This window comes from Artemia sp. Qi Xiang Cuo, chromosome 19 (genome assembly GCF_049724085.1).
Source record: "Artemia sp. Qi Xiang Cuo chromosome 19, ASM4972408v1, whole genome shotgun sequence".
In the NCBI taxonomy this organism is placed as follows: domain Eukaryota; kingdom Metazoa; phylum Arthropoda; class Branchiopoda; order Anostraca; family Artemiidae; genus Artemia; species Artemia sp. Qi Xiang Cuo.
Window position 1 is genome coordinate 27,671,777 of NC_142812.1, and position 22,270 is coordinate 27,694,046.

Consider the following 22,270-nt stretch of genomic DNA (forward strand, 5'->3'; position numbering starts at 1 on the left):
TTAACAAGAAATGGCTGAAAAGTGTTTTGAGGGAGTTGAGTTGCACGAGGGATTCACTTATATGCGGATTCAGTTACACGGGGATTAGTAAAATGGGGTCGAGTAGCACGGAGGTTCAGTTGTACAGGGTTTCGGTTATACAGGGGTTCAGTTACATGGGGGGGTTCAGTTGTACGGGGTTTCGGTTATACAGGGGTTCAGTTAAAGGGGTTCAGTTAAAAGGGGGTTCAGTTGCATGGGGGTTGAGTTAAATGGAGATTGAGTTCCACGAGAGTAGTGCTTTGTCGTGGTTTAGCTTGTCACAGTTTTAAAAGAGCTTTACGGGGATTGAGAGACTCAGTTGCCGGATTCCGTGTGGTTTTTCTTTACTTTGTGGTCATTAAAAAAGAAATTTTTGTGTTAAATCAGTAGTTTTTGTATCTTTTAAAAGAGCTTTAAGGGGATTGAGAGACTCAGTTGCCTGATTCCGTGTGGTTTTTCTTTACTTGGTGGTCATTAAAAACAGAATTTTTGTGTTAAATAAGTAGTTTTTGTATCTTTTAAAAGAGCTTTACGGGGATTGAGAGACTCAGTTACCGGATTCCGTGTGGTTTTTCTTTACTTGGTGGTCATTAAAATGAAATTTTTGTGTTAAATAAGTAGTTTTTGTATCTTTTAAAAGAGCTTTAAGGGGTTTGAGAGATTCAGTTGCCTGATTCCGTGTGGTTTTTATTTACTTGGTGGTCATTTTTTGAATATTTTAAAAGAGCTTTACTGGGTTTGAGAGACTCAGTTGCCTAATTACGTGTGGTTTTTCTTTACTTTGTGGTCATTAAAAACAAAATTTTTGTGCTAAATAAGTAGTTTTTGTATCTTTTAAAAGAGCTTTACGGGGTTTGAGAGACTCAGTTGTCGTATTCCGTGTGGTTTCTCTTTTCATGACTGTCATTAAAAACGAAATCTTTGTGATTTATAAGTAGTTTTTGTATCTTTTAAAAGAGCTTTAAGGAGATTGAGAGACTCAGTGGCCTGATTCCGTGTGGTTTTTCTTTAATTGATGGTCATTAAAAACGAAATTTTTGTGTTAAATAAGTAGTTTTTGTATCTTTTAAAAGAGCTTTAATCAAAATTAAATTGCATTTACTACTTTTCATTTAAACTAATGCAGTTTCTATAAAAAATTTGATATTATTTCGTTTAAACTTCTATAAAGTTAAGTTAACATGTTTATCTCCAATCCCCACTCAAGAATTTTGATCTGTACGATCTGAGAAAAACCGGTTTGTAATTGCATTCAGTATATGCGATAGAATTGACTATGGTACGAAAAGAGCTCGTAAAACTGCAGTTTCTATAAAAAAGGCTGAATTACAAAATCAAAATTAAATTGCATTTACTACTTTTCATTTAAACTAATGCAGTTTCTATAAAAAATTTGAAATTATTTCGTTTAAACTTCTATAAAGTTAAGTTAACATGTTACCAAATTCCACATTATTGCTCAGAAATATCAAAATCGTAGGTTAGAAAAGCACAGGCTATTTTTTTATTGCATTCAGCATATGAAATAGAATTTATTTTCGACTTATTTAAAAAAAAAACAATTCAAATTGAATAATCTGGTAGATGGATAGAACTAGATCTTAACTAACAATTGTTAGTGGTATTGTTACAATTGTTACCATGTAGAAGTACAGAATGATTTAAAACTGTATTAAAAGTTCAGAAACATATCTATACTATTTGCTAACAATAGCAGAAACACATTTACCTTCTTTCAAATTATTTTAATTTAGGTACTTGTTCAATATCTCCAACCCCACTCAAGAATTTTGATCTCTAAGATCTGAGAAAAACCGGTTTTTAATTGCATTCAGCATATGCGATAGAATTGACTATGGTACGAAATGAGCTCGTAAAACTGCAGTTTCTATAAAAAAGGCTGAATTACAAAATCAAAATTAAATTGCATTTACTACTTTTCATTTAAACTAATGCAGTTTCTATAAAAAATTTGAAATTATTTCGTTTAAACTTCTATAAAGTTAAGTTAACATGTTACGAAATTCCACATTATTGCACAGAAATATCAAAATTGTTAGTGGTATTGTTACAATTGTTACCATGTAGAACTACAGAATGATTTAAAACTGTATTAAAAGTTCAGTAACACATCTATACTATTTGCTAACAATAGCAGAAACACATTTACCTTCTTTCGAATTATTTTAATTTAGATACTTGTTCAATATCTCCAACCCCACTCAAGAATTTTGATCTGTAAGATCTGAGAAAAACCGGTTTGTAATTGCATTCAGCATATGCGATAGAATTGACTATGGTGCGAAAAGAGCTCGTAAAACTGCAGTTTCTATAAAAAAGGCTGAATTACAAAATCAAAATTAAATTGCATTTACTACTTTTCATTTAAACTAATGCAGTTTCTATAAAAAATTTGAAATTATTTCCTTTAAACTTCTATAAAGTTAAGTTAACATGTTACCAAATTCCACATTATTGCACAGAAATATCAAAATTGTTAGTGGTATTGTTACAATTGTTACCATGTAGAACTACAGAATGATTTAAAACTGTATTAAAAGTTCAGAAACACATCTATACTATTTGCTAACAATAGCAGAAACACATTTACCTTCTTTTGAATTATTTTAATGTAGGTACTTGTTCAATATCTCCAATCCCCACTCAAGAATTTTGATCTGTAAGATCTGAGAAAAACCGGTTTGTAATTGCATTCAGTATATGCGATAGAATTGACTATGGTACGAAAAGAGCTCGTAAAACTGCAGTTTCTATAAAAAAGGCTGAATTACAAAATCAAAATTAAATTGCATTTACTACTTTTCATTTAAACTAATGCAGTTTCTATAAAAAATCTGAAATTATTTCGTTTAAACTTCTATAAAGTTAAGTTAACATGTTACCAAATTCCACATTATTGCACAGAAATATCAAAATTGTTAGTGGTATTGTTACAATTGTTACCATGTAGAACTACAGAATGATTTAAAACTGTATTAAAAGTTCAGAAACACATCTATACTATTTGCTAACAATAGCAGAAACACATTTACCTTCTTTCAAATTATTTTAATTTAGATACTTGTTCAATATCTCCAATCCCCACTCAAGAATTTTGATCTGTAAGATCTGAGAAAAACCGGTTTGTAATTGCATTCAGCATATGCGATAGAATTGACCATGGTACGAAAAGAGCTCGTAAAACTGCAGTTTCTATAAAAAAGGCTGAATTACAAAATCAAAATTAAATTGCATTTACTACTTTTCATTTAAACTAATGCAGTTTCTATAAAAAATTTGAAATTATTTCGTTTAAACGTCTATAAAGTTAAGTTAACATGTTACCAAATTCCACATTATTGCACAGAAATATCAAAATTGTTAGTGGTATTGTTACAATTGTTACCATGTAGAACTACAGAATGATTTAAATCTGTATTAATAGTTCAGAAACACATCTATACTATTTGCTAACAATAGCAGAAACACATTTACCTTCTTTCGAATTATTTTAATTTAGATACTTGTTCAATATCTCCAACCCCACTCAAGAATTTTGATCTGTAAGATCTGAGAAAAACCGGTTTGTAATTGCATTCAGCATATGCGATAGAATTGACTATGGTACGAAAAGAGCTCGTAAAACTGCAGTTTTTATAAAATAGGCTGAATTACAAAATCAAAATTAAATTGCATTTACTACTTTTCATTTAAACTAATGCAGTTTCTATAAGAAATTTGAAATTATTTCGTTTAAACTTCTATAAAGTTAAGTTAACATGTTACCAAATTCCACATTATTGCACAGAAATATCAAAATTGTTAGTGGTATTGTTACAATTGTTACCATGTAGAACTACAGAATGATTTAAAACTGTTTTAAAAGTTCAGAAACACATCTATACTATTTGCTAACAATAGCAGAAACACATTTACCTTCTTTTGAATTATTTTAATGTAGGTACTTGTTCAATATCTCCAATCCCCACTCAAGAATTTTGATCTGTAAGATCTGAGAAAAATCGGTTTGTAATTGCATTCAGTATATGCGATAGAATTGACTATGGTACGAAAAGAGCTCGTAAAACTGCACTTTATATAAAAAAGGCTGAATTATAAAATCAAAATTAAATTGCATTTACTACTTTTCATTTAAACTAATGCAAATTCTATAAAAAATTTTAAATAATTTCTTTTAAACGTCTATAAGGTTGAGTTAACATGCTACCAAGTTCCACATTATTGCACAGAAATATCAAAATCGTAGGTTAGAAAAGCACAGGCTATTTTTTTTATTGCATTCAACATATGCAATATATTTTATTTTTGACGTATTTAAAAAAAAACAACAATTAAAATAGAATAATAAGGTAGATGGATAGAACTAGATCTTAACTAACAATTGTTAGTGGTATTGTTACAATTGTTACCATGTAAAACCACAGAATGATTTAAAACTGTATTAAAAGTTCAGAAACACATCTATACTATTTGCTAACAATAGCAGAAACACATTTACCTCCTTTCGAATTATTTTAATTTAGGTACTTGTTCAATATTTCCAACCCCACTCAAGAATTTTGATCTGTAAGATCTGAGAAAAACCGGTTTTTAATTGCATTCAGCATATGCGATAGAATTGACTATGGTACGAAAAGAGCTCGTAAAACTGCAGATTCTATAAAAAAGGTTGAATTACAAAATCAAAATTAAATTGCATTTAGTACTTTTCATTTAAACTAATGCAGTTTCTATAAAAAATTTGAAATTATTTCGTTTAAACTTCTATAAAGTTAAGTTAACATGTTACCAAATTCCACATTATTGCACCGAAATATCAAAATCGTAGGTTATAAAAGCACGGGCTATTTTTTTACTGCATTCATCATATGCGGTATAAGTGACTATTGTACGGAAATATCGGAAACTATCTCCAAAAAAAAAAAAATTTGCTAACCAGGTTTGGCTAAGTAAATTCTTATATTCGTGTTCCAATTCATGCTACAAATTTCAATAAGGACCTGAATATACATCATACTGTTTTTAAGGGGTTTTATACGTATCTTGGATTAAGTCTCTTCTTAACATTATTCTGCAATAACGCTACATCTTGGGGATTAAAAGAGTCAAATTTCACCTTAAAACGCTAACATATCTGATCAAGTAATTTAAGTCTTAGGATCAATTTCGTAGGAAACACTCGATACCCTTAAGATGTCTGATTGAAATTATTAAACCTATGGAAATTCTTGATTATGTAATTCAGTCACTTTTACAGAAACTGTACATTTTTTGTTACCAAATTCGGGTCTAGATTTCATTTTTACAGAAACTGTACATTTTTTGTTACCAAATTCGGGTCTAGATTTCATTTTTACAGAAACTGTACATCTTTCTTACCAAGTTCTGGTCTAGATTTACCTTCGATTCGAACTGTAAGTAAGGAGCGACACGGCTCAATAGTAACCGAAACTCTAAAAGCCAATTAATAGCTTACTCGCATGCTGTTACAAAACTCCTGGTTAATACAAAAATCACGAAAACTAAAAGCTGTAGTGGATTAAAAAAAAAAAAAACCACGAGTGGGACCCCCACCACCAAGGTTAGGTTACCTAACATTTCTAGGTGCCCCCCCCACCCCTGGGGGCCACGGGGACTGAAAGCCTACCACGGGTGGGACCCCCCACCACCAAGGTTAGGTTACCTAACATTTCAAGGTGACCCCCCCCAACCCCGGGGCCACGGGACCGAAAGCCTGACACGGGTAGGACCCTCACCACCAAGGTCAGGTTAGGTTAGATTAGGTTAAGTTACCTAACATTTCTAGGTTAACTTACATCAGGTTAAGTGGCACGCCACTTAACCTGATGCAAGTTAACCTAGAAATGTTAGGTAACTTAACCTAATCTAACCTAACCTGACCTTGGTGGTGAGGGTCCTACCCGTGTCAGGCTTTCGGTCCCATGGCCCCGGGGTTGGGGGGTCACCTTGAAATGTTAGGTAACCTAACCTTAGTGGTGGGGGTCCCACCCGTGGTAGGCTTTCAGTCCCCGTGGCCCCCGGGGGTGGGGGCACCTAGAAATGTTAGGTAACCTAACCTTGGTGGTGGGGGTCCCACCCGTGGTTTTTTTTATCTAATCCACTACCGCTTTTAGTCCTCGCGATTTTTGTATAAACCAGGAGTTTTGTAACAGAATGTGAGTAAGCTATTAATTGTCTTGTAGAGTTTCAGTTACTATTGAGCCGTGTCACTCCTTACTTACAGTTCGAATTAAAGGTAAGTCTAGACCAGAACTTGGTAAGAAAAATGTACAGTTTCTGTAAAAATTAAATCTAGACCCGAACTTGGTAACAAAAAATGTACAGCTTCTGTAAAAGTGACTGAATTACATAATCAAGAATTTCCATAGGTTTAATAATTTGAATCAGACATCTTAAGGGTATCGAGTGTTTCCTACGAAATTGATCCTAAGACTTAAATTACTTGATCAGATATGTTAGCGTTTTAAGGTGAAATTTGACTCTTTTAATCCCCAAGATGTAGCGTTATTGCAGAATAATGTTAAGAAGAGACTTAATCCGAGATACGTACAAAATCCCTTAAAAACAGTATGATGTATATTCAGTTCCTTCTTACAATTTGAAGCATGAAGTGGAACACGAATAGAAGAATTTACTTCGCCAAGCCTGGTGAGCAAATTTTTTTTTTTAAGAGATAGTTTCCGCTCTTTTCGTACCATAGTCAATTCTATCGCATATGCTGAACGCAATAAAAAAATAGCCTGTGCTTTTCTAACCTACGATTTTGATATTTCTGTGCAATAATGTGGAATTTGGTAACATGTTAACTTAACTTTATAGAAGTTTAAAAGAAATAATTTCAAATTTTTTATAGAAACTGCATTAGTTTAAATGAAAAGTACTAAATGCAATTTAATTTTGATTTTGTAATTCAACCTTTTTTATAGAAACTGCAGTTTTACGAGCTCTTTTCGTACCATAGTCAATTCTATCGCATATGCTGAATGCAATTACAAACCGGTTTTCCTCAGATCTTACAGATCAAAATTCTTGAGTGGGGTTGGAGATATTGAACAAGTACCTAAATTAAAATAATTCGAAAGAAGGTAAATGTGTTTCTGCTATTGTTAGCAAATAGTATAGATGTGTTTCTGAACTTTTAATACAGTTTTAAATCATTCTGTAGTTCTACATGGTAGCAATTGTAACAATACCACTAACAATTGTTAGTTAAGATCTAGTTCTATCCATCTACCAGATTATTCAATTTGAATTGTTTTTTTTTTTAAATACGTCGAAAATCAATTCTATTGCATATTCTGAATGCAATAAAAAAAAAAGCCTGTGCTTTTCTAACCTACGATTTTGATATTTCTGTGCAATAATGTGGAATTTGGAAGCATGTTAACTTAACTTTATAGAAGTTTAAACGAAATAATTCCAAATTTTTTATAGAAATTGCATTAGTTTAAATGAAAAGTAGTAAATGCAATTTAATTTTGATTTTCTAATTCAGCCTTTTTTATAGAAAGTGCAGTTTTACGAGCTCTTTTCGTACCATAGTCAATTCTATCGCATATGCTGAATGCAATTACAAACCGATTTTTCTCAGATCTTACAGATCAAAATTCTTGAGTGGGGATTGGAGATATTGAACAAGTACCTATATTAAAATAATTCGAAAGAAGGTAAATGTGTTTCTGCTATTGTTAGCAAATAGTATAGATGTGTTTCTGAACTTTTAATACAGTTTTAAATCATTCTGTAGTTCTACATGGTAACAATTGTAACAATACCACTAACAATTTTGATATTTCTGTGCAATAATTTGGAATTTGGTAACATGTTAACTTAACTTTATAGAAGTTTAAACGAAATAATTTCAATTTTCTTATAGAAACTGCATTAGTTTAAATGAAAAGTAGTAAATGCAATTTAATTTTGATTTTGTAATTCAGCCTTTTTTATAGACACTGCAGTTTTACGAGCTCTTTTCGTACCATAGTCAATTCTATCGCATATGCTGAATGCAATTACAAACCGGTTTTTCTCAGATCTTACAGATCAAAATTCTTGAGTGGTGTTGGAGATATTGAACAAGTATCTAAATTAAAATAATTCGACAGAAGTTAAATGTGTTTCTGATATTGTTAGCAAATAGTATAGATGTGTTTCTGAACTTTTAATACAGTTTTAAATCATTCTGTAGTTCTACATGGTAACAATTGTAACAATACCACTAACAATTTTGATATTTTTGTGCAATAATGTGGAATTTGGTCACATGTTAACTTAACTTTATAGCAGTTTAAACGAAATAATTTCAAATTTTTTATAGAAACTGCATCAGTTTAAATGAAAAGTAGTAAATGCAATTTAATTTTGATTTTGTAATTCAGCCGTTTTTATAGAAACTGCAGTTTTACGAGCTCTTTTCGTACCATAGTCAATTCTATCGCATATGCTGAATGCAATTACAAACCGGTTTTTCTCAGATCTTACAGATCAAAATTCTTGAGTGGGGTTGGAGATATTGAACAAGTACCTAAATTAAAATAATTTGAAAGAAGGTAAATGTGTTTCTCCTATTGTTAGCAAATAGTATAGATGTGTTTCTGAACTTTTAATACAGTTTTAAATCATTCTGTAGTTCTAAATGGTAACAATTGTAACAATACCACTAACAATTGTTAGTTAAGATCTAGTTCTATCCATCTACCAGATTATTATATTTGAATTGTTTTTGTTTTTTTTAAATACGTCGAAAATCAATTCTATTGCATATGCTGAATGCAATAAAAAAATAGCCTCTGCTTTTCTAACCTACGATTTTGATATTTCTGTGCAATAATGTGGAATTTGGTAACATGTTAACTTAACTTTATAGAAGTTTAAAAGAAATAATTTCAAATTTTTTATAGAAATTGCATTAGTTTAAATGAAAAGTAGTAAATGCAATTTAATTTTGATTTTATAAGTCAGCCTTTTTTATAGAAACTGCATTTTTACGAGCTCTTTTCGTACCATAGTCAATTCTATCGTATATGCTGAATGCAATTACAAACCGGTTTTTCTCAGATCTTACAGATCAAAATTCTTGAGTGGGGATTGGAGATATTGAACAAGTACCAACATTAAAATAATTCGAAAGAAGGTAAATGTGTTTCTGCTATTGTTAGCAAATAGTATAGATGTTCTTCTGAACTTTTAATACAGTTTTAAATCATTCTGTAGTTCTACATGGTAACAATTGTAACAATACCACTAACAATTTTGATATTTCTGTGCAATTATGTGGAATTTGGTAACATGTTAACTTAACTTTATAGAAGTTTAAACGAAATAATTTCAAATTTTTTATAGAAACTGCATTAGTTTAAATGAAAAGTAGTAAATGCAATTTAATTTTGATTTTGTAATGCAGCCTTTTTTATAGAAACTGCAGTTTTACGAGCTCTTTTCGTACCATAGTCAATTCTATCGCATATGCTGAATGCAATGACAAACCGGTTTTTCTCAGATCTTACAGATCAAAATTCTTGAGTGGGGTTGGAGATATTGAACAAGTATCTAAATTAAAATAATTCGAAAGAAGGTAAATGTGTTTCTGCTATTGTTAGCAAATAGTATAGATGTGTTTCTGAACTTTTAATACAGTTTTAAATCATTCTGTAGTTCTACATGGTAACAATTGTAACAATACCGTTAACAATTTTGATTTTTCTGTGCAATAATGTGGAATTTGGTAACATGTTAACTTAACTTTATAGAAGTTTAAACGAAATAATTTCAAATTTTTTATAGAAACTGCATTAGTTTAAATGAAAAGTAGTAAATGCAATTTAATTTTGATTTTGTAATTCAGCCGTTTTTATAGAAACTGCAGTTTTACGAGCTCTTTTCGTACCATAGTCAATTCTATCGCATATGCTGAATGCAATTACAAACCGGTTTTTCTCAGATCTTACAGATCAAAATTCTTGAGTGGGGTTGGAGATATTGAACAATTACCTAAATTAAAATAATTTGAAAGAAGGTAAATGTGTTTCTCCTATTGTTAGCAAATAGTATAGATGTGCTTCTGAACTTTTAATACAGTTTTAAATCATTCTGTAGTTCTACATGGTAACAATTGTAACAATACCACTAACAATTGTTAGTTAAGATCTAGTTCTATCCATCTACCAGATTATTCAATTTGAATTGTTTTTTTTTTTAAATACGTCGAAAATCAATTCTATTGCATATGCTGAATTCAATAAAAAAATAGCCTGTGCTTTTCTAACCTACGATTTTGATATTTCTGTGCAATAATGTGGAATTTGGTAACATGTTAACTTAACTTTATAGAAGTTTAAACGAAATAATTTCAAATTTTTATAGAAACTGCATTAGTTTAAATGAAAAGTAGTAAATGCAATTTAATTTTGATTTTGTAATTCAGCCTTATTTATAGAAACTGCAGTTTTACGAGCTCTTTTCGTACCATAGTCAATTCTATCGCATATGCTGAATGCAATTACAAACCAATTTTTCTCAGATCTTACAGATCAAAATTCTTGAGTGGGGATTGGAGATAAACATGTTAACTTAACTTTATAGAAGTTTAAACGAAATAATTTCAAATTTTTTATAGAAACTGCATTAGTTTAAATGAAAAGTAGTAAATGCAATTTAATTTTGATTAAAGCTCTTTTAAAAAATACAAAAACTACTTATTTAACACAAAAATTTCGTTTTTAATGACCACCAAGTAAAGAAAAATCACGAGGGATTAGCCAACAGAGCCTCTCAACCTCATTAAAGCTATTTTAAAAGATACAAAACTACTTATTTATTAAAAAACTTTTTTTATTCAGAGCCACCAAAAAAAGAAAAACTACAAGGAATTAGTCAACTGAGTCTCTCACACCCCGGAAACCTCTTTTAAAAGATACAAAAACTAGTAATTTAACACACAAATTTCGCTTTTAATGACCACCAAGTAAAGAAAAACAACACGGAATCCGGCAACTGAGTCTCTCAATCCCCGTAAAGCTCTTTTAAAACTGTGACAAGCTAAACCACGACAAAGCACTACTCTCGTGGAACTCAATCCCCATTTAAATCAACCCCCATGCAACTGAACCCCCATTTAACTGAACCCCTTTATAACCGAAACCCCGTACAACTGAACCCCCTCAAGTAACAGAACCCATGTATAACCGAAAACCAGTACAACTGAATCTCCATGCTACTCGACCCCAATTAACTAATCCCCGAGTAACTGAATCCGCATATAACTGAACCCTTGTGCAACTCAACTCCCTCAAACCACTTTTCAGCCATTTCTTGTTAATTTTTTTTTATTTCTAAACTATTTAAAATTGACAACACTGTGCAAATCATCACTTGTGTATTATACAGATCACATCGGCGAGGTAAAGCTAGGTCAAGTCACAATGTCATTCTATCGTTACTTTTCAATTAAGCTATTGAATACCTTCTACCAATGTCTCTTGTAGGCGTCAACTCTATTAAGTATCTGAGCATATTCTTTGTATTGTTGATGCAAGCATCCCATTCTTTAATTACCCGTGAGGCATTATTAACCATCGCAATACCTTTACGCAAATATCTTTTCGCAAAAAATTCGCAAATCTTGTAAACTAAAGAAGTAATTACTCTTTTCAAAAACATTAGTCCTTCTATTAATGAACCCATGAAACGAAACCAGTCTGATAGCATCACACAATCTCGCTCCTAGTTCCAAAAATGGAATGCATGTAGCGTTCGTAGTAATAGGTTTAAAAACCTATTAGCCAAGTTTAAAAAAAAAAAACCTACTAATCAACTTACAGATGAATGACCACAGATTTAACCTAAAAAAAAAACTTGTATATCATGAACTAGAAATCTACGTCAGAAAAACTTGTCCTTAAATTGCGTAAATCTCTTGGCAAAGATGTAATGACCTCTAGAATAGAATACCTACCAGAAAAACCTGTTTGGTACATAGGACTCTTAGAAGTATAAGTTAGCACTCTACTGATAAGACTCACGAAGAGATTTTTTTTGTCATTTTCTACATAATTTTCTCTAAATAGTTAGCTGAGCAAATGTATACAGAACCGTTGGGGCTTATTAGGTTTCCTACGAGTGAGTGAATGTGTGCCAGGATCTCGCTGTGTGGAGCCCTGAACATGTAATCTGAAATACAATGCTTACATTCGTGTTCAAATATATTTAATAATGTAATTCCAATGGGAATTGCTTTACATGGATAATTTAATTGTTCCTATCTTGTTATTGAAATGCATTCTTAGAGGCTTATCTATCATGACCCAATGAAGGGTGTATATGGAATCCATTTGGGGAAAAGGCTGAAATACAACGTACTTAAATTTATCACTGCCTTTATAAAAAAAATGTAAAGCAAACTTGGATCAATGTAACATCCCATTGATATTTAGAAAAAGAAGTCAAACCATGAGCAACGTTTTTTATAATTGATATATCTATGGTATACATTGATATCAGTTTTTTTAACAGGGGAAGGAAATATGATAATCCAATTAATAGAAACGTGTTGCATATTATAAAGTGCGAATTTCATTGTTTTTGTGTTTTATTTTATTGTTTTATTTGTCTTAGGGCTATTTATGGGACCATCACGGGGGGGGGGTGCATTGTCGGAAACGTGAATATGATATTCGACAAGTGTATAAAATATAGAACGCTTGTATTAATAAGGAATGTTGTCAGAAGGATACTCTCTTCTGAAGAGCCCCTAATCTAATTTTAATCTCTTTATAAGCATTAGGACATCATATAATATGCATTTTACGTAAAGTCATTTATTTTTCCAGCCGTTCCACACTATTGTTACCGAAGTTATAGTCTCAGACGATGTGTTTGAAATAGTTCCAAATGAAATTGGCAATTATAAGGTTGGTACAAGTCTTGTTTTCTACAGCTAGATTTTAAAAGTTTTTTCATGTTTTCTTACCTTCTTTCAAAATACTATTTTACCATGGAGTTTGCATACACACTTGCATATGTAAGTGTTCTAGATTCTTGGCTATTTTTCTTTCTTTGTTGCTAATAATCAAAACTTGCAATTTTCTTACAGACTTTGAAAAATAATCAAATTCATAAGAAATCGTCAATTTCTCATAAGCCATGCTTAACTTGTCTGCTTGATTATAGCCTGCAGCATTCGGACTTTTCAAACAGTTCGTGCTAACGAATAGTAAGTAAGAAGCGAAGCGGCTCAATAGTAACCGAAACTCTAAAAAACGGAATTATGATACCGATATCAAAATAATCGGCTTTCTAGCCTAATAAAAACGATTAAGGGAAAAGATAATATAATGCTGATTCCAAATATATAAGTTCATTACGTTTAGTGTTACATATCAATGGTTACGAGCCTGAGAAAATTTGCCTGATTTTCGAAAAAAGGGGGAAACAGCCCCCTAAAGGACGAAGAATCTTACTGAAAATCACACCATCAGATTCAGCGTATCAGATAAACTTATTTCAGAGGTTTTAACCTCCTATCTGCAAAAATGCGGAATTGTTCTATTTTTTGCCCAAAGAAAGATCACGGATGTGTGTTTATTTGTTTTTTATTTCAGAGGTGATCGTATTGACCCAGTGCTCCTAGAATATCGAGAGAGGGATCATTTGGACGAAAATTAAAAGTTCTAGTGCCTTTTTTAAGTGACCAAAAGTACTGGAGGGCAACTAGGCCCCCTCCCCGCCCCTTTTTCCCCAAAATTTTCCGATCAAAATTTTGAGATAGCCATTTTGTTCATCATATTTGAAGGGCCCAATAACTATATCCTTAGATATAACATGACCCCCTCCACAGCCCCAGGGGAAAGGTCTTTGAGTTATAAAATTTGCCCGTTGTGTAAGCATGGTATTTGTTATTGGGAAGCATGCGTATAGTTTCGGGTGGGGGGGGGATTTTCTGATGGTTTCTTTTTCAACGGGGAAATTTTTCATGGGGAGGAAACTTTATAGGTGGTAAACTTGTTAGGGAAAATTTTACCCTGGGGGAAAGTGCCTGAATTCTATACAAATTAAATTAAAAAAAACAAGTTTTTTCAACTGAAAGTAAGGAGCAACATTAAAAATTAAAACGAACATAAATTATTGTGCATGTAAAGGGGGGTGCCCCCTTTTTAACACCTTGCTCTCTGTGCTAAAGTTTTTATTATGTACCAATTCTTTAAGAGCGACTCCTGAAACACAAGGGTCGTTTAATTAGAACAATAAAAAGCTTTTAAAAAGTACTAAAATACTTTTGCGTAAAGAGCAAGGTGTTGAGGAGGGGCAAACCCCTTCATATACGTAACAATTTCTGTTCGTTTTTAATTTTATTGTTGCTCCTTACTTTCAGTTGAAAAAACATTTTTATTTAATCTCTTAAAGAGGTGAGCATTAAGGAATCCTTTGGTATAGTTCTCGGGAGCATCAAAGTTGCTGTCTTGTTCCCAAATAACTTAAGAACTAAAAGAGTGTTAATGGGTTTGGTGCTACTTAAATTTCGATGTCTCCAATAATTTAGATTCGACAGTAAAAGATAAGGCTCCTTTGCGGTTAGGTCCTTATCATCCTCTTTTGATACGTTTACTTTTGGATTTTCATCGTAGAGGTTTTTTTTTTGTGTTGCCCCACCTCACCTGATTATACAGTAAAAGGTAAAGGTAAAGAATACGACATTGGACTTTAGAGTCCCTACCGGTGGTGCTGATCTCCGTTTCTTGGCCCTTCAACCAGGAAATGCAATCGGGGGTTGGGGACCGACCATCCTGTGCTTTCGCACACCCTTCCTGTTTACCTTCCCCAGAGTTCTCCAGGTGCCCATTTAGAGCTCGGTTGACTCTGGCTGAGCATACAGAGTCATGCCACAGACCCCCGTCCCAAATAAAATAATTGGATAAACTAGAATTCGAATTCTCGCCCTATCGGACAAAGAATCTTAAATCCAGCGCACCAATCCACTCGGCTAGGACGACCACAGTAGGTTATAAAAAAATATAAGATTCATCGCACAACTCGCTTGTTTATCTGTGTTTGCCTTACAAATTCGTGTGTACGTCCCTGAAGATAGGAGTATGGATTAGCACATTCTTTAGGACCTTTAAAACTAAAGAACACATGAACCACCCGCAAGTTGTGACTACTGAACCATACTTCTGATTAATATTACTGGCATTAAACACATGATCAAGCCATTTCTCCTTCAAAATCATTCATAAATTCAGATGTAATACAATAATCGATGAATCGTTGCAAAAAAGAAAATCTATTGCATTTCAAAAAATTAATTTGTTATCTTGTAACGTTTTGCTGTTGGATTTGGGCCCAACTGCGTTAGGTTTGTCTTTCTCTCCATCTAAGTAAAAATTGAAATCATGCATCTAAATTTCAGAACTAACCCGTGTTAAAGATTACTTGCAATGTTTTATGCTTATTAAAAAAAAAACAATTTTTTTAGTTAGAATAAAGAATGAAGTAGAAACTTAAAACGAACATACGTGACCATCTATGCAAGAGGGCTATCACCTTCCTAGTCCCTTCTCACTCTTTATGCGAAACTTCGACTGAAAATTTCCTGATAGTAGTTTAGAGTACAACAAATACAGCATAATAGTGATTTCAAGGGCTTTTATTTAAGCAATGGCACAAATTGGCACTTTGCTGTGATGACATGTTGTTTTGCAAGTCAAAAAAGTACCAAAACCAATATTCTTGTAAATTTTGGCTTGAAAACTTAGCTCCAGGGTTATCATATATGTTGAATCTAATGATTTATTTTCATCAGAATTACCCTTCCCTCTTGTCAGAGTATTATTCTTCTTTATTTAAAATAATACTAAAGTTTCATGCCAATAACTTTTGATGGATACCTTCAAACTTAAGGAATTTTGTCCTTGGAATCGCTATGAAAGGCTTATTCGGTTAACGTATTACATTCTTATTAAATTTTCATTTTAGAGTTTCGGTTCCACTGAAAAGTATCATTATTTATTTGCCGTTTCTACCATGAACGGTTTGAAAGCTGCGACATTTCATACCCCGTTTTTTCTAAATAATGCACATAACATTTTCATTTACTAATAGCTATTGATTGAAGAGGGAGATGAAGTCGGTCCCTGACTTTAAAAAGGCAATCAAAGGTCACTTCTGACTACGTTTGGCTGAAACTCTAAAAACACGACTGGTTACTGTCCTAATGAACTGAAATTAGCGACCCCTCTATCGCTCTCCCGCACATTTCAGATAAGTATTGGGCTACCAAGAGACTCTTTTCCACCTGTTTTTTTTCTAAGATTTGACTGCTTGTTCTAGTAAATATCCAGATGAAAAGAATCTAAGGATCCCTATGTTAGTGTCTTAAAATAACCGTAAAATAAAAAGTCGGTTAGTAAAATTGGTAAAGTTGGTAAAATAAGCTAAATTTGGTGAAATAAGGTAAAATAAGGTACTCCCTAAGAAAAACAGGGTAAAATTGGTGTTTTAGGGTTGCTTTGTAGCTACAAGACCAGTTAAATATTTGTTTTTATGCATAACTTACAGGTTTTAGTGAAATTTTTTAATGATTCTGATTTTCCTGCGCTTACAAAAGGTAATTGCCCCATCATCTAGAGTAGAACCCGGCGCCGCGCCGATGAGGGAAGATCAGCGGCGGCGGGGCAAAAAACAGCACGCCGCGCCGCGCCGCCGGTAAGAGGCGGCGGCGCGCCGCCGGCGCGATAAATGTTAACCGCAAAAATCAATGTTTTCATCAGTCTTTCTCAAATCACAGCTTCAATTTACAACAGATTCGAGCCTATTCATGAGTTCAAAAATTCACAAGTCGCTGGCTGGAAACTGGTCTTCATCGTTATTCATCAAGAGAAGTAGAAATCTGGTAGAAACGAAATGGCTGTGGCGTTTCAGAACCCTTGCATAATACGAGTAGTTGAAGTATCTATTAGCTATGTATTGTTAACATAAATATGTATCAAAATTAGTAGTTTTTTTTCATCGAGCATTACTGCATATAAAACTTCAAATACCGTATCACAAAATTCGTCAGTTATCTGGGTAAAAACTTTGAATATAACTTTGAACTTAGAAGCTTAATTTTTTCACAATGCCCTTTGCCTATATCTGTTTTTTTCACATTTAAAACAGTTTAAATGGGCGACTTTGATATTGATTTTTTTTTTTTTTTTTTTTTTTTGGTGTTTTGGTTTAATAAGAATCCTTCTTGTATTAAAAACTGGTTTTTAATTACAATTTAAAAAAAAAATGCATTTTAAAGTTATTTTTGGCTTCTTTATAGAATATATGTCATGTAGGCTAAGGCTGAACTGCTGCTTTTTTATTGCTTTTGGATGCTCTTTTGGATAGTATTCATTTTTTCTTTAGGGGATTCATTCCAAATTATAAACTGATAAATACCTAATATCAGTCAAATTATAAACTGTATCTAAAAGGAGTAACTTTATCAAGTTGAAAAATACATGATGAACACTTCACATGAGAACACTTCAATTACAATGACACAAAAAACACTTAATAGTTTATTGGCTATGAACAAAAATGAAGTGCCAGCTATTTTCTTAGGTAAAAAATGAAAAGCTCCTCCCTTTTAAGTGCAATTAAATGAAATAATATGCAGACTGAAGTAGCTCCAGGAAGATGTTGAAATGTTCATCCTAGTTCGTCACTTTTAATCCAGGCAAAATGTTAGGACACTTAGTATCAATTATTGAGTTTAAGCTTTGATTTCCAAATGATCACAAGAATTACCAAATTTAAGAAAGTTGCAACAATAAGTCACCTGTGGTCAAAATACTCAGACACTTCTTTGATTCTCACCCAGACTCAAAGCTTCTGCTATGGTCGTTTCCATGGAAATCTCGAACGAGTTTCTGTTTAAAATAGCTTTCAAGCATAGTTAGGTATATTTAGACTTTTTCGCTTTTCTTCAAATAGTTTAAAAAATTGTTATAATATTACAAATGTTAAATTTGTGCATATGTTTATTAATCATTTTTGGGGTGATCGAATTTTCTTAACCACTGTACATACACAAGAATTTTGCAACACCTAGTACCCTGAGGTCATAAAAATCAAAGACTCCTCCTTGAACCTCCCAAATTAAAAACTTTTATTATGACCAGGCCTTTTAATGTAACTTTGGCACTGGACCAAGGGCGCCATTGTCACTCGAGCGCAACGTTAGGTGGGGATGTCGATATCGATTTCGTCACACCAATTCGTTTTAGTGTGAATCTACCTGGTACATAAGAATGAATGTTTTCAAAGTAAACCCGTTTCATCAATAAGAAAAAAAACGGATTGGACGCATATGCCCCTTTCCCTTTGGACGATAAAACCATGCAAGTGCTGTATCAAGTTTAACTCACGAAAATCTTGTTAATTTTGTCAACTTTTCAACTTTTTGGCATCCCTGCTTTCAATAAAAAAAAAAATCAAGGTTCTGTCACTTAAATATAATAACTCCCTATGCCCCCCCTCTGGATAACATCTTGATATGTTACCGTCTCTGCTTTAAAAAAAAATAATAATTAACTTATTGGCACCCCTGCTTTTAAAAAAAAAATCAAGGTATTTTTCATTTAAATATGATAGCTCAATACCCCCCCCCCCCTCTGGATACCACCTTGATAGGATGCTGTCTCTGCTTTAAATTAAAAAAGATGAACTTTTTGGGATCCCTGCTTTCAATAAATAAAATTTCGAGCTATTATCATTTAAATATAATACCTCCCTACCCCCCCCTCTGGATACCACCTTGATAGGATACCGTCTCAGCTTTCATTAGAAAAATAATTTACTGAATAATTAACAAGGTTACTATATGGTTCAAACAAACACGCAAAATAGCGTTAAACAGCTTAGTGTTCCATGAAAAAAAAAATTGAGGGTATGAGTAAAGGGGTACAAAGACAATAACAAAAATGTCGAATTATTCGGATATACCTCAAATTATTGGAAAACTGAGTGATAGATTCGCCATGGCATTCCATAAGATCCAAAGAATCGAATTAAAAGGGAACACGCACAAAAGCCAAATAAGACCATTAGCCTATGAGAAATAGCAAAATACCCAAGACAATGAACAAGTCCTAATGGGGGCCCTGGGTCTATCAAAATATTTCAATGGCTTCCCTGGGAATTTGATATCATTTTCTTGTCTCCACTTTAAATGAAAAAAATAACTATGTTTTTGGTATCCTTGATTTCAATAAAAAAAATTTGGTATTATCATTTAAAAATGATAGCCCCCAATCCCCCTCCCCTATATGCAATAATTCACAACTTTTTATGTATCCTGATTTTGGGGTAACTCTTATTTCAGTCTTTAATTCCCCAACCTTGTAGGCTACATAGCTTAGTCTATAGCTAAATTTTGTCTCAACCGAAGGCTGCTTTTTTTTGGGGGGGGGGGGGGTAAAAATGTTCCAGAAAGAAGATTGTATTTTTTTATCAGGTGTTCAATAATTGGGTATTAAACATTAAGAAAATCTTATCTAAAAACAGCGAAAAAAAATCTGCAAACTTACAATTCAGTAGTAAAAATAATCTGTCGGCTGTCAATTTAAAAATCCAACAAAAGGCTGAAGCTGTATTGTAGTGAATACGTTTTATAATTTTACTTAACTTGAAAATAAATTTGTTGACTAAGAGTGATGTAAGAAATAGCGATTGGGAAACTGCATTCGAAATTATTTAAATTCATTTCATAAGGACGATACTCTTTTTGTCAACATATGAAGAACTCTGTATATTGCAATATTTGCAATTGCATATTGCATCTGTCTGGTTTTTATGCAAAGTAACAAAAGAGACGAAAATTAACGAACAAGAGACCAGTGCAGAATTATGGTATACAAAGTAATATTTGGCAGGGAAAGTCACTGGTGATAAATCACTAGGGGTGGCACCGTGATTGCGTGATTTTCGGGATTCGGGGAACCAAATTTTTTTTGGTGGTGACGCATAGATTTTCGGGGAAATACCCGAAAATTCGGGGATAGTGCAAGCTCTGCTTGATTTCTAATCAAGAAAATCGAAATACTAAACCACACGAGAAGGAAAAGCTCCGACTTTGCAGTTGACGCAATAAAGAATTGTCGTAAAAATAATTTAAAGTCGACCGAACGCCGTCGCCTCTTCCGGTGACGGCGTGCCTGCGGCATGCCGGTGGCGTTACGACACTTCGGCGGCGTTCGACCGGGCCTCTCGTCGGCGGCGTTCGGTCGATCTGCCGGCGCGGCGCCGGGGTCTAATCTAGAGTTTCATCAATTTAATTAACTGTCCAGTTTATCCCTTTTGTAATCTTGTGCCTAGGGTAATACCTCAGCAATTGGACAGTGCCTGATTTACCGTGCTCAAATTTACCATTATTCGGGAGTAAAATCATATTAGTCATTTTTCTACATTTAAACCTAAGAAATAATACCCTAACATCCTTGCTTATTTAAATAGCCGTATTCAGCCGCATTCCACATATCGTATACATTTTATTTTTTATTTATTTATAAAAGTACGGTACCTAATACAAGTAAAAAAGGGGTTTGTTTCACTTTGATGACTTTGATTAACTAAGTACTGGATCATAATAGCAAATATTCAGTCACTTTCACGGTCATTAAGACTCTCTTTAACGGGATTTGCTCCTTGAAATTCTAGCTCCTCTCCTTCAGACTTAGATTCTGATTCAGGTGACCGTGCCTGCTCCAAAGCCCCCCCCCCTCCCCGTCAAACAAAACTCCTGGATACGGCCCTGAGGATTATATGTCAATTTCTACCTCCATTCTCCCATCCTTTCACCATTAGAACTAAAATAAGGGGGAATTTTCCGCGGATGAGGGGGAATATCCCGGGGGAGGTATACGCTGGCTCCCGGGGAAAAGACGGTATGAATGCAGCACTCTGAGATGTGAAATTTAAAATAAAAATGAGGTTATTTGTTCTGCTTTGGCCTTCCGCATTGTTGGAAATCCAGATCATGTAGTTGATGAGGCAACTTTAATATGTGAAGCAAATGGCTTCCCACATTTTTTAGGAAGGTAATGGAAAATTAAAAAAAAATTCATAAATAGAGACCTTGCTTTAAATAGAGATACGGAAGATATTCCTATAAACCCAATTTACAATAACTTAAAATTAAAGGATACAAAAAACATTTTTTCTTCAGTTTAAATTAAGATCATCTCACCAAACATTTAATGGAAATTAAATCAGTAGACAAGTCAAGTCAATCAGTAAGCAGAGAATTCTTGCCCAAACTAATTGGTGAACAGTCTTTCATCTATTCTGGCTTGGTTTTACGGTTTGTGTGGTTCAGTCTTTCTTCTGCTTAGTTAAAGCTAATTCAAAAGGTTATGTTTCCTTCTTTTTTTTTAGCACTGAAGACGGCTGGGTGGAAATCCTTGACGAAATACCTGGCTCTATAATTTTCGCTTCTTTTTTTTCCGCTTACTGATATTACCCTCATTTTTCTCGGTTATTTAATTTTTTTTGTCATATGTCAGTCCTACTTGTAGCTGTTTCTGTCTTAAACAGTTCACGGAACTAATGTGATTTTATTTCAGCTAATATTTCACCATTTTAAAATTATAATCACCTGTTCTATAATACACTTTATCGTTCTGATAACATCGGGTCTTTTAAACCGGGGAACACAGCTATATACAAAAAAAAATCATATTCAATCCTTTTTCTGCCAGCGTCTTCTCGCTTTTATCCTCTGAAAATTGTAAGGCGTCGTAAAATATATCAGTAAAATATTTAAGATACCGGTAAAATACGAAAAATACCGGTAAAATACGTAAGTTACGTAAAATACGTAAATTACGTAAAGTAGGTAAAATACCCATTTTACGGGGGGTTAGTAAAATTACGGTAAAATACCCAATTTTACCGTGATCAATTTTACCAGTTACAACACTACCCTATGTAACGTGACTCAGGTAAAAATTTCCAGAATATAGAACCAGGGTCCTTGCTCTTGCCTTCCACCAAGTTAGACCGATACCCGACAACCTGTTCTGGCAAGTGTTGAGATGACGAGCATTTGTAGACCACTTCCCCCCAAAAAGGTTCAACGTGAACGGACTTGCAAAAGCCACAACTTGGACGCTTGCTCTTACTTCAGACTAATTTTGGCTGAGATCCGGTACCCCCTTATTCTCAGGCACGTATGCAGTATTTT

The 22,270-nt window shown here is 33.2% G+C and overlaps 1 protein-coding gene across 1 annotated transcript in view; it reads left to right on the forward strand.

Moving 5' to 3' along the window:
- Positions 1 to 22,270, forward strand: part of LOC148940683 (uncharacterized) — a 212,574-nt gene that overhangs the window by 109,358 nt on the left and 80,946 nt on the right. The window contains exon 6 of the mRNA XM_089105039.1: positions 12,891 to 12,971. Within this exon, the coding sequence (XP_088961165.1) occupies positions 12,891 to 12,971 (81 nt within the window). The remainder of the gene's footprint in view (positions 1 to 12,890; positions 12,972 to 22,270) is intronic.